Source organism: Choloepus didactylus, chromosome 20, assembly GCF_015220235.1.
Source record: "Choloepus didactylus isolate mChoDid1 chromosome 20, mChoDid1.pri, whole genome shotgun sequence".
NCBI classification, from domain to species: Eukaryota; Metazoa; Chordata; class Mammalia; order Pilosa; family Megalonychidae; genus Choloepus; species Choloepus didactylus.
This window is the reverse complement of record NC_051326.1, coordinates 172674-190412: the sequence shown is the minus strand read 5'-3', so window position 1 is coordinate 190412 and position 17739 is coordinate 172674. Positions and strand designations below refer to the sequence as shown.

The 17739-nt window shown below is 36.6% G+C and overlaps 1 protein-coding gene across 4 annotated transcripts in view; it reads left to right on the top strand.

Moving 5' to 3' along the window:
- ROCK2 (Rho associated coiled-coil containing protein kinase 2) overlaps positions 1-17739 on the top strand; it is a 213213-nt gene that overhangs the window by 63985 nt on the left and 131489 nt on the right. For all 4 annotated transcript variants that reach the window (XR_005213332.1, XR_005213333.1, XM_037812984.1 and 1 more), the window contains exons 2-3: positions 8292-8373; positions 9341-9441. Coding sequence is in view for 2 of the 4 variants with exons in the window: in XM_037812984.1 (XP_037668912.1) it covers positions 8292-8373; positions 9341-9441 (183 nt within the window). In the remaining 2 variants the exon portion in view is untranslated. The remainder of the gene's footprint in view (positions 1-8291; positions 8374-9340; positions 9442-17739) is intronic.

Genomic DNA, 17739 nt, shown 5'->3' with positions numbered 1-17739 from the left:
CTTTTCGCACAGCTCCACCTTCCCAGCTCCAGGACAGTTAGCTGTGGGTGTGTGAAAGGCTGTTGTGGCATGTGCATGTGTTGCTGGAAACACTTCCTGTCACACTGGGTTTTTTGGCATAGCTCTGGGCTGTGGTGCCTGCGCCAGGCAGGAATTTTCCCAGCCCACCGGGAAGATGGCTGCAAGGGGCATGGTTTTTTTTTCCTGCTTTGGCTCACCTCTGCCTTCCTCGCTCTGAAACAGTTAGGAGCGGGCGTGCGAAAGGCTTTCTTCCACACCAGATATTGAGGCGTTCACACAGCCTGTTCCTGACGCGCTTCACTGTGCGGTTCTTGGTGCCGTATCTGCAGCCACCTTTGGGTTTTTTAAAAAAGAACTAGTCCACCTCCAAACACCAACCCACGGTTTCCCCACACCCCAGCGTGGCTGCTGGATATTCAGCAAGCTTACTCACTCGCTTCAGAACGCAGACTCCCGGTTTCACCAAGTGCACAGTCCCTGTGGATTTAGCAGACCTTGTCCAGCTGGTGCATCTCTGGAATTGGTGTTCTGGGTCACTTTCTGGCTTTTATCTAGTATTTTTCATGGAGATGTTTTTTTGCCCTGTCTCTCCTAGCTGCCATCTTAGGTTTTCCTCCAACATACAGTTCTTATTTTCGGGAACTATATGTGTCAGAACTGAACTATTTGATTAGCCTTTGGATTCTGAGATGGGAAAGCTGATGATTTTAAAGGTATTAAGATCCACTGGCAGCTGATATGGTTGCAAGGGACTGTTTATTGTTCTTTTGTTCGTTGATTTATTAAGGAAAGATTTTATTGAATTATTTATTTGTAAAGCAGTGAACTAGGTATGCTGTGAGTGAGCTTGACGACAAAGTTTGTACTTTATGCAATTATAGTTTACATAACGTGGTAACTGAAAATTGAACTGTATTATTAGGGGACTAGTGTTATTTAAGTATATTGTGGTAACTGAAATGCCTCAGTATTGGAGCTGTACACAGGGAGGACTGCCTATATGTGCATTCTAAAGGGAATGACCCAGAGGAGATGGGCAACTTTATGCTGGAGGGAAAAGAATAATTAATTCAATTAGCATTTTTATTGAAAGCCTAGAATGTGTTAGGCACTATTCTAGGTTCTGGAGACAAATCAATGAAAAATAGTGGAGTTTACATGAAGTTTACAAAATAAGTAAACTAAATACAGAGTGACCATATAATTTAATCATTTGAATGGGGACACTTTTTTTTTTTTTTTTTTTTTTGATGGTTAAAATGTGTCTTTTTTTTTTTTTAATTCAGTTTTATTGAAATACATTCACACATCATACAATCATCCATGATATGCAATCCACTGTCCACAGTATAACATAGTTATGCGTTCATCACCACAATCTATCTCTGAACATTTTCCTTACATCAGAAAGAACCAGAACAAGAATAAAAAATAAAAGTGAAAAAAAAAAACACCCAAATCATCCCCCCATCCCACCCCATTTGTCCTTTAGTTTTTATCCCCATTCCTCCACTCATCCATACACTAAATAAAGGGGGTGTGATCCACAAGGTCTTCAAAATCACACTGTCACCCCTTGTAATCTACATTATTATATAATTGTCTTCAGGAGTCCAGGCTGCTGGGTTGGAGCTTGGTAGTGTCAGGTACTTACTTCTAGCTTGAATGGGGACACTTTTTAAAAAACAGCTTTACTGAGATATACTCCTTCATTTAAAGTGTACAATTCAGTGGTTTTTATTATATTTACAGAGTTGTGCAACCATCACCATTATCTAATTTTAGGACATTTTATCACCCCCCCAAAAGAAACTTTGTACCCCTTAGCGGTCACTAGCCCCCACCCCTCAACCCAACCCCAGCAACCACTACTGTATTTTCTCTCTATAGATTTGCCTGTTCTGAACATTACATATATATATATAATACATGGCCTTTTGTGACCGTTTTTTTTTTTTTTTCCACTTAGCATAATATTTTTGAGGATCATCCATGTTGTAGCATGTATCAGTATTTCATTCCTTTTTATTGCCAAGTAAGATTCCATTTTATGGATAAAGTACATTTTGTTTCTTCATTTATCAGTCAAGGGACGTTTAGGAGGTTCCGCTTTTTGGTTATTAAGAATATTGCTGCTGTGAACACTTGTGTATGAATGTTTATGCAGACATATGGTGAACTGGGACACTTTTGGAAGTGAAAAGAAACTGAATAATTACATCAGGACAGCAGTTGTAAGTTAAGACTGTCCCAGGCAAACCAGAAAGTGTAGTCATCCTAACTGTGTAGTAGGTTAAAAGGTGATAATTCTGCATTGGATAAAAATAAAACAAGAAAGAGAATGAAGGATGGAGGCTGGGAGAGAGAGTGGTGGTAATTGTGGTTTAAAAAAAGCATGGATAGGGAGACCTAAGATGGCAGCATAGAGAGGAGTGGAAGCTAGTTAGTCTCCCCTGGAACAACTAATAAGCAACCAGGAACAGCTGGTAAATAATCCGGAATAACTGTGGAGGGACAAATGTGGCTGTCCACTCATCATACACCAACCTGAATTGGGAGGAATACCTGAGATGGGAGCATGAAATCTGTAAGTAAAACTGCAGCTCCAAGCTGGGAGCCTCCTCCCCCCACAGCCTGAGCTGCAAAGCCTCATGGAGCTAGAGAGCAGCTCTCTCCAAGCGAGCAAATATAGCACAGTTGAGCTCCAACTGGGATTTTAATTAACAAGTGTGGACTGCTCAATATGAATCCCTAACAAGCAGACAGAGGCTTTGGGTGAAGTCTGACTTTGGAGAGCTGGAGGATGGCCGCAGACTGGCCCTGAAGGGGGCTTTCTGTCCCTGTTTTGGCTCAGTGGAGAAAGCCTCAGCCATTTTCAGTTCCCAATGCTCTGACCCAGACAAGGGTAGAAATAGTGCAGGCAGAGAGAGACCATGGAAATGCTAATGACCTCTCCCTAGGGGGTCTATCTTCCCTAAGAGGAAAGGGGTGGGGCCCAGCTCTACTACCCGCCTTCCATTCAGAGCCAGACCCCACAGAGCCTGGGGGAAAACAGCCACGGGCCACACCTCCTTACACCAGTCTGGAGTTACAGGCTGACAGGCACCACCTGCTGGGCAGAAAATCACAGTGACCTGATTCCTCACAGGGTGTACCAGTTTTCTAAGACACACCCTCAGGGAAACCGGATACTGAATAGTTGTTCCTTCTGGGACCAGAGCCCGTTTTGGTCTGGGAAAATCTGATTGGGGTAACCAAGGAAACCGTGCCTAGACAACAGAAGACTACAACCTACACTAAGAGAAATGAAGTTATGGCCCAGTCAAAGGAACAAACTTACACTTCAACTGAGATACAGGAACTTAAACAACTAATACTAAGTCAATTCAAAAAATTTGGGAAAGATATGGACCGTATAATGAAAACACTGGGTGTATGTAAGGTAGAAATTGAAAGTTTGAAAAACCAAATGGCAGAATCTATGGAAATGAAAGTCACAACACAAGAGATGAAAGACAACGGAAACATACAACAGCAGATCTCAAGAGGCAGAAGAAAACACTCAGGAACTAGAGAACAAGGCACCTGAAGGCCTACACACAAAAGAAAAGATAGAGAAAAGAATGGAAAAATATGAGCAATGTCTCCGGGAACTTAAGGACAAAATGAAAATCAGGAATGTACATGTCATTGGTGTCCCAGAAGAAGAAGAGAAGGGAAAAGGGGCAGAAGCAATAATAGAGGAAATAATCCTAGAATGACCTTAGAATGATCCTAGAATGATCCTAGAAACACAACGAACTCGAAACATGATCCTAGAATGATCCTAGAATCATCCTAGATCATCCTAGAATGATCCTAGAAACACATCCTAGAATGATCCTAGAAACACAACGAACTCGAAACAGAATAAATCTGAATAGGCCTACGCCAAGGCACTTAATAATCAGATTATCAAATGTCAAAGATAAAGAGAGAATCCTGAAAGCAGAAAGAGAGAAGTGATCCATCACATACAAAGGAAGCTTGATAAGACTGTGTGCAGATTTCTCAATAGAAACCATGGAGGCAAGAAGGAAGTGGTGTGATATATTTAAGATACTGAAAGAGAAAACCCAGCAACTAAGAATCCTATATCCGGCAAAACTGTCCTTCACATATGAGGTAGAGCTTAAAATATTCTCAGACAAACAGACAGTGACAAAGTTTGTGAACAAGATACTTGCTCTACAGGAAACACTAAAGAAAGCATTGCAGACAGAAAGGAAAAGACAGGAATGAGAGGTTTGGAACACAGTTTTGGGAGATAGTAGTACAGCAATGTAAGTATACTGAACAAAGATGACTCTGAGTATGGTTAAGAGAGGAAGGTTGGGACCATATGGGACACCAGAACAAAAGATGAAGGATAAAGACTGGGACTGTGTACTCAAACCTAGGGTGCTCAACAATTGTAATAAAAGGTACAAATATGGTTTTACATGAGGTAGAACAAATGAATGTCATAACTGCAAGGTGTTAAAAATAGGGTGGGATTCGGGGGAAAATACATTCAATGCAAACTAGAGACTATAATTAACGGAAACATTGTACTGTGCTTCCTTTAATATAACAAAGGCAACGTACCAAAGCTAAATGCATATGGAGGGTGGGGTGGGGTAGGATAGGGGAAGGATGGGACTCCTGGCATTGGTGATTTCTGACTCTTTATTCTACTTTAGGTTAATGCTGTCTTTCCTTTTGTTGCTTTCTAGCTGTCATGTTTTGTTGTTGTTTTTGTTTTATTTCTCTGTTTCTCTCTTTTTCCTTTGTCTCTGCCTTGTTTGACTCTTCCTCCTTCTTTGGGGAAGAAATGGAGATGTCCTTATATAAATAGTGGTGATGGTGGTGAATACATAAATACGTGACTATACAGGGAACCAACAATTGTTTACTTAGGACGGAATGTATGGTGTGTGAACAAAACCATCTTAAAAGGAAGGGGTTGATGAAGAAATCTTGAGGGCACTAAATTGAGTGAAATAAGACAGACACATAAAGGCAAATATTGCAGGATTTCACTGATATGAACTAATTATAGTATGTAAAGTCATAGACATGAAATATAAGTTACCAGGATATAGAGTGAGGTTAAGGAAGGAGGAGCGTTTGCTTATTATGAGCAGAATGTTCAACTAGGGTGAACTTAAACGTTTGGAAGTGGACAGGGGTGATGGTAGCATGTTGTGAGAATAACTAACAGTGCTAAAAGGTGTGTGAAGGTCGTGGAAAGGGTAAGCTCTGAGTCACGTATGTCACCAGAAGGAAAGTTGGAGGGTAAAAGATGGAAATGTATAAAACAGTGAATCTTGTGGTGGACAATGTCTGTGATTAACTGTATGTTCTAGTTTGCTAATGCTGCCAGAATGCAAAACACCAGAAATGGATTGGCTTTAATAAAGGGAGTTTATTTGGTTACACAGTTACAGTCTTAAGGCCATGAAGTGTCCAAGGTAATGCATCAACAATCAGGTATCTTCACTAGAGGATGGCCAATGGCATCCGGGAAACCTCTGTTAGCTGGGAAGGCACATGGCTGGCATCTGCTCCAAAGTTCTGGTTTCAGAATGGCTTTTTCCCAGGACATTCCTCTCTAGGCTGCAGTTCCTCAAACGTGTCACTCTTAGTTGCTCTTGGGGTGTTTGTCCTCTCTTAGCTTCTCCAGAGCAAGAGTCTGCTTTCAACGGCCGTCTTCAAACTGTCTCTCATCTGCAGCTACTCTCTCAGCTTCTGTGCATTCTTCAAAGTGTCCCTCTTGGCTGTAGCAGCTTGCTCCTTCTGTCTGATCTTATATAGTGCTCCAATAATTTAATTAGGACCCACCCTGAATGGGTGGGCAACACCTCCATGGAAATTATCCAATCAGAGTCAACACCCACAGTTGGGTGGGGTGCATCTCCATGGAAACACTCAAAGAATTACAATCTAATTAACATTGATAGGTCTGCCCACACAAGATTCCATCAAAGATAATGGCGTTTGGGGGACATAATACATTCAAACTGGCACACTATACAAATATTAGAAATCACTCTCACGAACTAGAACAAATGTATGACACTATAACTAGAAGTTAATAATAGAGAGTCATATGGGAAAAAATACATACATATTGGAAACTATATACTACAGTTAGTAGTATTTTAACATTCTTTCATCAACAGTAACAAATGTACTATACCAAAACTATAAATCAATAATGGAGGAGGGAGGTGGTGATTAGAGGTATGGGAGGATTTGAGTCTCCTTTTTTTGTCTTTATTTCTTTTCTGGAGTAATGAAAATGTTCTAAAAATTGAAAAAAAATTAGTTGTGATGGATGCACAGCTGTATGATGGTATCATGGGCAATTGATTATACACTTCGAATCTTTGGATAATTGTATGGTATATGAACAATCTCTATAAAGCATGGACAAAGAAGGCTTCCTGAAAATGTGACATTTGAGTAAAGAGTTGAAGGAAGGAAAAGAGCTTGGAGAATGTGCTCAGGAAAGAAAGCCACTTTAGTTTGAGGTGAGTGAGCAAGGTGGAGAGTAGTCATTCGTGAGATCAGAGAGATACTGGAATTGGATCTTGTGGAACCCTTCTAGGCCTTTTAAGGATTTTGGCTTCTACTCAGAGTAAACATAAGGAGCCATAGGAAGGTTTTGAAGAGAGCCCTCAGAAGATCGGGCTTGTAGAATCACTTGTTTTACTGTACTGAGAATTGACTGAAAAGGGCAAAGGTGGAAGCAGGATACCAGTTAGGAAGATCTTGTAATAGTGTAGGTGGCAGCCTAACTACTCCTGCTATGGTGATAGCAGGAGATGTGGTGAGAAGTATGGACGTGTGTGTTTTTAAAGTAATTTTGGAGCTACGGCTGACAAGATAAACTGCAGGCTTAGAAGTAGATTGTGAAAGGAAGAGAGAAGTCAAGGATGACTCCAAACTTGGCTTCTGAGTAAATGGAATGGTGGAGTTACCTTATATTGCAGTGGGGTGACTCTTTTCAAGGACCTGGAGGGGGGATATATTTGAGTAGGTGAGAGGGAATAGGGTCCAGAGCGTATGTGGTAGAATTATTTTTTTTCCCCCGGTGTGTGCTACCATTTATTTAAGAAAGAAAAGAATTTTTTTTATATATATATGCAAGGAGGATTTATCTTTAGGAAAAAGAATAGTTAAGCCATAGGTACAGGTAGGAAAGCATAGAGTATGGTAGAGATGTGGGTTAGCTGGTAGTATTGGAGTGGGAACATGAAGGTAGTTCCTGTTTCTGTTTTCTCTTCGAGTATGACGCAGGATAAGTAGCAGTGTGTGTGTGAGAGAGAGAGAGAGAGAGAGAGAGACGGGTGGAGGGAGGGAGAGAAAAGCAGCAGGGAGAAGGAAAGAACATTTTTTGAACCTGGGAAAGTGAACATATATTGGAGATATATATTATTGCCAGGAAAAGTTGAATACTCACTTGTGATTTGTGGCCATAAATTTAGAGTGAAATCATATTACAACTCTTACTTTACAAAAGAGAGAAGTTGTGGCAGAGAAAGTTTAGATAACTTGTTCAGGTTATACAAGACTGGAGCCGGATTTGAGCCACATTCTCTTACCCACTCTTCTAGGCTCTGCCTTAGCAATGAGGTCCCAGTAATAGTAGGAAAGGAGCATGAAGCCACCCTGAAGTGTCAAACTTCAAAGGAGGAGGGAGGAGAATTACTTAGAAGTAGAATTATTTGGCCAAGGGGGTATTAATTGGCTCTACCCTTAATAAATGAAATAATTGAGTTGGGAGGAGAAAAAAACACCACCACCCAATAAAGCTTAACATTCAAGAGAGTTACAGGAGAATGCAGTATCATCAAGAGGTGCCAGGTTTAGACAAAAGGGAGATGAGAACTCCCCAGACTGGATCATTTTCTTATTAACCATTGAGTTCAAGAATGTATAGAAAGATTGGGAAGATTGAGGATAGGAAGTAATCAGGTGTGATCCTGTGGGGATGACATCTTGAGCTTCTGGTAGTACCTGAGATGAACTAGGACACGCAACATGACAGGATTAGTCCTAATACTCTCTGACAGAGGTTGGAAAACCAGTTGAAGCTGCTGCATATGGATCTACTGGGCAATAAGTTAAAGTGGAGTGGTATTTATCCAGTGAGAACTACATATAACATTAAAAACACATTTTTTTAAAAATGCTTAAAAAAATACAACAACTTTCTTTTTCTTTCTGTTTTTTGTGTTAAACAGGATGGCTTGAATTCCTTGGTCCTTGATTTGGATTTTCCTGCTTTGAGGAAAAACAAGAATATAGATAATTTCTTAAATAGATGTAAGTTTTGTTTAAACTGCATATCTGATCCTATAACTATACTTTCGAGACAAGATTATTGTTGTAATTAAATATTGATTATTATAGTCCATAACTTACTAAATTCAATTTGTTTTAGTTTTCCAGTTTATTTATTTGAAGGCTAATATTCTTTATTTTCAAAGGAAATAAATTGTATATGTAAAGTAGGTAAAGTGCAAAATGTTGTCTAAATTATTAAGAATTTTTAGCTGTTTCAGTACAAGTTATTTATATCAGTTCCAAGAGAAGTTTTATGTTAATATTGACAACTCTAAGATTTTATGTTTGTGTGAATGTGAACATTTAAGGGCAGTTAATAAAAACTAATATGATAACAATTATTTCCATATTCATGGATACCTTTCAGAAATGTTTTACCAGTCTTGGTGATCCAATGAAGTAGTAAATAGAGCTTAATTTGAAGAGTTAGAAATTCTCAAAGCTAATATGATATACTATATATCAAATAAAATCTTTAATTTGGAATCATCAGAGGCTGGAGTATTTTCCTAAATTAAACAATCTTGTCTATAGTTATCATATATACAATATATGATTTTTTTCCAAAGAGTGAGCTATTAAAACTCACCAAGCTTGGCTTTGGAAGTAATTTAAGTTTTGTGCCATGATTCAGAATGCACAACATGATTGCTTGGGTCATTACTATGTCAGCTATCATCTAACTTGCCAAGTAACAGATTCAGAAACAGAGTAGCTTTAACTGCTACTTTTTGGTAATCAGTAGTGTTGTTTATATGAATTAAAAAGCCACAGATTTTTGGTTCTTTGATGTAAAATATTTTAAGATTTTTAAACAGCAGCCTCTAAAAACTGACAGGTTTAGCTGAAAACTAAGTCCAGTTTCTTGAATTAAAACATTGATTATTTTGAAATATTTTTTGTAAATATGATTGATACTACAAATTCAGTGATCATTTTATTGTAGATGAGAAGATTGTGAAAAAAATCAGAGGTCTACAGATGAAGGCAGAAGACTATGATGTTGTAAAAGTCATCGGAAGAGGTGCTTTTGGTGAAGTCCAGTTGGTAAGAAAGTATTTGTTTTGTTCTTTTTATTACTTTTTTTGATAGATAATTTTTATGCCCAGTCATGCCAGAAATTAGCGTTATGACCTTGGTTGTTATGTCCTTGGTTGTCACTCTATCTCTGAGAGCCTGAGCATCCTCATCTATAAAATGAAAGAATTGTGCTATGGATTGTGGCTGTGTTCAAAGGAGGCTGTGATAAAGGTATGGATAGTATCTTGGACAGAGATTCGCCAGGGACAGGTTTCAGGGTTCTCTGCTAAACATGTTATTAATGACTTGTATAGGGCATGTTGGTGGTGGCATGTTGAATAATTTTTAAAATGATTTCAAACTAAAGTATAAAGAAGATTTTGGATGAATGAGCCAAAATCCAGAAAGGTATCAACTGGGAAGGTCACTAGGCAGATAGAAGAGTAAAATTTAATCAGAATAAATGACCTATACTGAAATATGAAGTTCGAAGATTAGATTGCTTAACAGTAATGTGTGAATTAAAGAGCAGTTTTCCTTGGATCTGAAACAAGCAAGAGTCATTAGTGAGGTGGCTGCCCAAATATTAAAGAAATTTTGGGCTGCTTTAAAGTAGTTTCTAAGATGACAGAGATAGTTTTCTCTATTTTGAGGATGATTGGGCCATGCCTAGAATATTTTTTTCATTTCAAATGCCTTGTTGCCTTGTTTTAAAGGGACATTGATGAAGTGTATTCAACAGATAGAGTGCTCAGGGGACTTAAAACGATGACATCTGAGCAATGACTGAAGGAATTGAGGTTAATTTGGAGTAGACTTGAGGAAAACACTGCTTTGGAAAGTTAATGAAGTTTGGTTTTGTTTTTTTTGTTTTGTTTTAATCAGCGAAAGTGGTGAAACTTCAGTGGTTAGATTTATAATGCTCTAAGTGTTGAGGATGGGAGGTTAGACTACATGACAGCTGAGTTATGAAAGATCCTGTAAGGTAGGGGGAAGTACAGAGTAGTTGAACCCTATCTTCCATTTTCTCAGTAAAGATAATTTGGAGATAATAATGAGATAACCCCCTATCTCATGGGGGTTGTTATGAGGAATTTAGTTAAGGAACAAAATAAATAAGCCTAGGTATAATGCTAAGTGTTACTATTTCCTATTTGATATATTGATTCATATATTTGAAACAAATAGGTAGTTTCTGCATACTTAGGATTTAGTGTGGTTTAGAAGCAAGACTGGAATTTGGAGTTGTATTTTTGGAAGGAAATATGACAGACCTTGACTTGCCATGTTTTTGCAGCAGGGTAGTCATTTTCCTGTTTTAAATTAAAATTAATCAAATAATAATTAAAATTCAATAAGTTAAAGGAAGGAACAGAAAAGAAAGGAAAATGTATAGATACAGAAAACTTTTGTTTTTGTTAATTTCTTGTCCCAAAACTTGTTTTGGCCACAAAACATGCAGGAAAAAAAGTCATGTGTTTTTAAAAATGAAAACTATGTTAACATTCCATTAATCTGAAGACCTGACCCAAGAGCTTCCAGCATGTTTGTTTTGGCTTTAAGTTTTGAATTTGTTGCCTTAAGCAGGGACTTTTTTAAAAAAAGCAGAGTGAGATTAAAATGGTGGGGAAGTCAGAGTGATTCTTTCACAGCCTTCTCTCTCTCTGTCTCCCTCTCTCTCTCTCTCTCCCCTTCTCTCTCTCTCCCTCCCTCCCTCTCCCCACCCCCCACTCCCTCTCTCTCTCCCTCTCCCTTTCTCTCTCCCTCTCTCTCTTTCTCTTTCCCTCCCTCCCCTCTCTTTCTTTCTTTCTCCCCTTACCAGAGAAGTTGGGGGTTTACAGAACAATCAAGCATCAGATATGGGATTCGCATATACCGTCCTATTATTTTCACCCTGCATTGGTGCAGAACATTTGCTAAAACTGATGAAAGCACATTTTTATAATTATACTGTTAACTGTAGTCCTTGGTTTAATTTAGGGTTCACTATTTGTGTAGTGTAGTTTCATGGAGTTTTTTTTAAAAATCAGCCTTTTAATGTTGACTCGTATGTGGTAAATAAAATAGTCTGGCAGATATGTAGGAAATATTCAACATTTTTTCAACATTTGGCACATTTTTGTGATTTTTATTGTTTTCTTAGTCACCTAAAGAAAGTTTTACAAAAGGAGGTGCAAATTTGTCTTTGCTTGTAAAATGTTTTTTTTTTTTTCCTTCTGGTCAAGTTAAAAATACACAATGATAAAGGGCCCACCAATATCTACAAATAAAATTTTCATTGTAAAATTTTCATTGTAAAAGTAACTTGTATGTCGTAGCTGTTACAAGAGCATAGGCTCTAGAGTCAGACTGCTTGCAGTGAATTCTGGCTTTACCACTAACTAGCTGTGACTTCAGGCAAGTTACTTAATTTCTCTATTCCCCAGTTTCTTATCTGTTAAATGAAGATAGCAATAGCATTTATATCTCATAGGGCTGCTGTGAGAATTAAAGCACTTGGGACAGTCCCTAGAACATAGTAAATACTCAATAAATGTTAGCAGTTAGCAGTGGCTCATTCATCCATCCACCCAAGAAGTATTTAATCAGGGTTTTTATGTTACACGAGTTGTGCTAGCCTCTAAGATACAGTAACATAGTCTGAAGGCAGTGTTCTTGTGAAAAAGACAAACATTAAACAAGTAAAATTTTAATTTCAGATTATGATAAATACTGTGAAGGAAAGATCTGGACACTATGGGAGAGAATAAAGGAGGAATGTGCAGAATTCAGACTGGGGAGTTAGGAAAGACCTTGCTGTGAGAAAGTGGCATTTGAGTTAAGATGTGAAGGAGTTAGCCACATGAAGAGGTGTGCTTGGGGTTGTAGTTTAAACAGATGGACAGCATGTAAAAATGTCATGAGTCAGGAAAATGCCAAGTTATTTAACTTCTTTGGGGCATAGATTTCCTTATCTGTAGAAAGTATTTCTCACAGATTGAAAAGTTCTGTAATTCCAGGATGGCAAAATTTGCTTAGGTTATTGTCCTATCTAAAGAGGAGACGCACATTTAATTTATGTTTTTTATATCTTGAAAAGTCTGTAACATGAGTAATTTAATATCAGTAGTTATTGGATTCTACTGTTTTTGAATCTTTTACCTGTCCCATTTTTATGGAAAATAATATGATTCAGTATAGTCTACTAAGTAAGAGCTTGGGCTCTGGAGCCAGACTTCTTGGGTTAATATCCCAGTCTTACAGCCTCTGGCAATTTCTTAACCCTCTTTGTGACTCAGTTTCCTCATTTGTAAAATAAAGATAATAGTTGTATTTCATAGGTTGTTACAAGTATTAAATGAGTCAATATGTGGAAAATATCTAGAATAACACTTGGTACATAGTGAATACTCAATAAATTCTAGGTTAAAATAATTAGAACCTCCTAGAAAAGCCATTAAGTTACTTTTAAAGACTAAAGGTAATAATTTCACTTGTTCATATGTTTTCATAGTTAGGTAATAATGTTTGATTTTTAATAGATCTTTTTGCACAAAGTACTCTGGTACTGAAGAAGGCAGCTATTTCTGTGTCCATCCTACAATATTTTGGTTTCCTGTCATCAGTGCTTCAATTTTTTCATCTGTAGAGTGTGCACTAATAATAGAATTTATTTTATAAGATTTTGTTTGTGAGGATTAAATTAGATTATACATTCGTGGCATTTAGTATGTACTTGGCACATTGTAGATACTAAGCATTTGTTATTGTCATATTATCAGTTTCTTTTGTCATGGATTTGAATGTTTTACTTTTAAATAACTAATTAGAAGCCTTGTTCTAATTTTTAGATCTATGTGTGTATATTGAGATGAACTTTTTAGTGAGATAACCTTTTTGATCATGATATGCATGCTTACTTGCTTGCCTATTTGTTTATTTATTGTATGTTTATTAACTCACCTTGAACATAATCCTCTTTTCTTGGAAAAAGAAAGTTACAAAGTTTAGCCTTGAAAATTTCTTCTTAAGGTAAATACATGGTCCTCATCTCTATTGATAGAATAGGCATTATTCTTTAAATATATCAGTTAATTAGCAAATGTTTATTGAATGTTGGACACTGTTGTAAGCATTAGGGATACATTATATAGGTCAACCACTTAGACGAGTTACTCAGATTCTTAAGCTTTTATTTTGAGTAGGCTGCTATTATAGTTTCCAAAAGCAGTTGTGGTCTAGGTTCTAAATATAGAGTTATAAATTAACCCTCTTAAACCTAATACATATATAAATATGTTAGGAATTACTTATATTGACCCTTTATTTGGAAGAGATGTTTAAAAAACATGTTTTCATGGTTAACTGTGGAAATATTTTTAGTGGTTTTTTGTTTCTTTTTTTTAAGTTTTATTTTTATTATTTTGGAGGTTTGGGAACTTATCCTTAGTTTGATTTTGTGATAATGCCTACTTTATTTGTTCCTCCTAAGAGAAGTGTTAAATGTCAGTAAATTTCTTCGTAGTTGTTTAACTTACCTACCCCATCTTAGTAAATGACTCCAGCATCTACTCAGCTGCTGAAGTAAAAAAAAATAGAAGTCATCATTGATTTCTCTTTCCCTGATCACTTACAGTTATTATTTTATTAATCCTGCTTTTTCTGCCATCAAAATATTTCTCCAGTCTCTTCACTTTTTTTTTCAGTGTTTGCTACCAGCACCTTCTTCCAAGCCATATTTTCATTCCCATTCATTTATCTAGCACTTTCTTTGTGTTCTGCTGTTTTCCACTTCTGCCGACAATGTTTAAGCATTGTTACTACTGATCTTAGATTGCTAAATGTTAATGGAGAAAATATCAGTCCATGCTTATTACATCTTCTGCAAATTTTTGCTATTCAAGCTCAGCTGGAGCCACATTACTATTTGACAGACTATTTTCCAGGTTTTTTTATATGACATTCTCTCATGCCACTCCCACCCATCCCCACATCTCATCCCTGGTGTGGATATAGCAGAATCAACTGTGGGACTTTTCTTACATGTATACTTTGTTTCTTCTTTATTTCTTCACCCCTCTATATTGAGACAGATAAAGAGTGGAGAATTGTAGTTCTGATTTGCCTAATACAAACTACTACCAAATTAACCCTTCTAAGATACATTAATTTATCAGTTCTTTGCATTCAATAGTTACATTCTCTACAAAATGAATTGTGAAATCTTCGTTCTGGCCTTATAGGCCCTCTTTTAAGATGTCACCAGTTTTATCTTTCTAACCCTTATCTTCGCTATCCTGTTCATTCTAGGGAGGCTGCTTGTTTCAGAGCATGCCCTTTGTTTTCCTGTCTGTGTCTTTGATCATGTAGTTTCACTATTTGACTCTCAATGGTTATTTTAAATGACAGCACCTCCAGGAAACTTTCCTGATTCCTTTATTTTCCTTTCTACCTTCTGTCAGAGTGTGATCTCTCCTCTTCATCCTTCAATTATTTCATATAATTTACCATAATATGCCTTGTGCTGTATAGTTCATTTGTGCACTTTTCTTTGAATCCTCCTTCTGTGTTGTAAATTTTTTGAAGGCAGAAACTATCTTGAAAATACTTTTCATGTTCCTATCAAGGGTTCATAGCTGCTCATCTGAAGATAGTTTACCCATATCTTGGAAGATTATTTTCTTTAGTCAAGTAAACGTTTTAGGAGGAATATCTGTAGAGGAGCAGGGAAAAAGGGAAAGCCTCACTATTTAGTCATTTGGAAATAACCCTGGAAATTGGTAATGGATAGTGTGTGTGTAGTCAGATCATATCTGGAGTTGGATTTTTCTTGTCTTTCTATCTCCTGTACAACACAGAACCTTGAACTTGGAAAATTTTCACTGAAGTGAATTGGCTGTAGCCCTTCCTGACTCCTAGGACCGGGTCTCCTACTAGGTGTCTGGTGTGCTGACAGGGTATAGGCTCAGTGACAGGATGCAAGGCAGATTTAAAATGGAGCTCTTCTTATTAAAAAGATCTAATGTAACATTTGATGATAGAAATAGATTTAAAAGCCACAAATGGGGCATTTTAGTTAGAATGAGTTCAAGAATTTTTATCCACAAATGTTCCAGATGTAGGGCCATTTTATGATTTTCCAAGTATGTCTCTAGTTACTCTTATGAATGTCTCATCTACTTAAAAAATTTTTCCCATTAAAAGAAAAGGAGTACATATTCACTATAGAAAATACAAGTAAACAAAAATAGACTAAAAATCACCCAGAATTCCACCAGCTATGATGGAACCATGGTTAACTTTTTGACCTTTGTTTATTTGATCTCCTTTTTTTTTTTTTTTTTTAAATAGTCAGATGATATCTTAGTTCTTAGGGCTGCTGTAACAAAGCATCACAACTGGATGACTTAAAACAACAAAAATGTCTCACATTTCTGTAGGCTAGAAGTTGGGAATCTGTAGGAGAGCATAGAATCCTTCCTTGCCTTTTGTTAGCTTCTGGTAGCTTGCCAGCAATCCTTGGGCTTCTCTGCCTCTGTCTTCTCTCCCCACCTCTGTCTTTTCTCCCTGCCTGTCTTCTTTCCCTGCCTGTCTTCTTTCCCCTTCTTATCGGGACACCAGTCATATTGGATTAAGGGCCTAATTCTATCTGTAACAACCCTGTTTCCAAATAAGGTTATGTTCAGAGGTACTGGGATTAGGATTTCAATTTATTTTTGGGGGGAGCGGACACAATTCAACTCATTTTAGATGGTGTTTTTGCATTCATCCACTCTCATAATTAGAAATGAGGAATATAACAAACACTTTTAAACAAATGCAAACATTTGAATACGGGTGAAATTTTTGTCCTTTAGGTGCTCATAGACTAGTGATATAGAGGAAACACCATTAAGGGTTCATAATTGAATGAGCTAAGTTCCATTTATTTATATTGGAACGAGCTGACATGTTCATTATGTTCTGTGTACTAAGTATATTCATTTTCCAATTTTATTCTTATGCAGATGAAGTCACCAAAATTTAGAGGGGATAAGTAAACTAGCCACACAGTATATAAATAGCTAGGATTTTTGCCCAGGTTTATTGACATCTCTAAAACCATGTTGTTAAGCATTACTCTGTAGAGTATGATAATAAATAGATATTTCTATTTGATTATTTGTTCATCTAATTATGCATATTTAGTAGAGGAAGAGGGGGAGATCAGTAACTGTCCTATCAAAGCAGTTTAAGTGAAATTTAGGCCTTATTAACTAGAGCATCTAACCAAAGTATTTTATTTTTCAAAGTTAGATGGGATTTTGTTGAATTGGACAGTTTATTACTGTGTCAACCACTAGGCAGTCACAGAAATGAAAATGGCTGTGAAACAGATAGGTACACAATTAATTATATCAGATTTTTTAAGTGCTATGAAAGCACAGAGAAGGAAACAATTTTGTATAAGAAATCACCAAAAATGAAGTCAATAAAATCATTTTTCTCATATTCAGAAATCATGTCTGTGTTGTGTAACTTTTGTTTATTTGAATGAATGGCTTTTTTTCCTAGGTTTTTTGTTTGTTTAGTTATTTCATGTGTGAGAGGTGTCAGTTGCTTATATTTAAATATTTTCTACCAACTGACAAACATCTTTTAGTTTCTGTTTGTACCTGTGCTTTACAGCAGAATTCTTAAAACTTTTTGTCATGGTTTTGAGTCAAGCATAAATAATATGATGGTCTAAATGGCTTTTGGTGTGGATGGAAAACTTTAATGAGGTTGGGAAACATTCAAAATTTGATTTGTTTCTTAGGAGTGGAAATTTGAAGAATGGCATAATTATGGAAAAGGAAAATACCTTAGTGTAGTCTCTTTTAACAACATTACTGAAACTAGCATTTTTTTAAAGATAATCTTCCAATTCAGAACAAGTTAATTAAAAATCTGGTCTGTCTGCTGTGTAAAATTTCTAGTTTTTTAGACTAACATCTTTCATTCTCCTCTTTTGCCCTCCCCACTTATGTTTTCATGTTGCTTTTACATGCTTTTATTTTCAGCATTCTTTGAATATCATAACTTTATAAAAAGAAAGGAATTGTCATTCCAGTTTAGCAGTTTAATATAGAAGATGAATGTAATCTTTGACATCATCATCACTTACTTGGTCCTTTCCAAATAGGATTCTTTTCATATAAAGGTATGATATATCAAAACACTGGAATGCAAGAACATTTTAAAACAAAGTGATGTAACCTGTTAATATAATAAACTTTATAATTGTAATTTGGTTAGACAGTTTGCATTTTGGGCTATATTTTTTTTTATATTGTACTGATGTTTTGCTCACTTGTTTTATCAAGT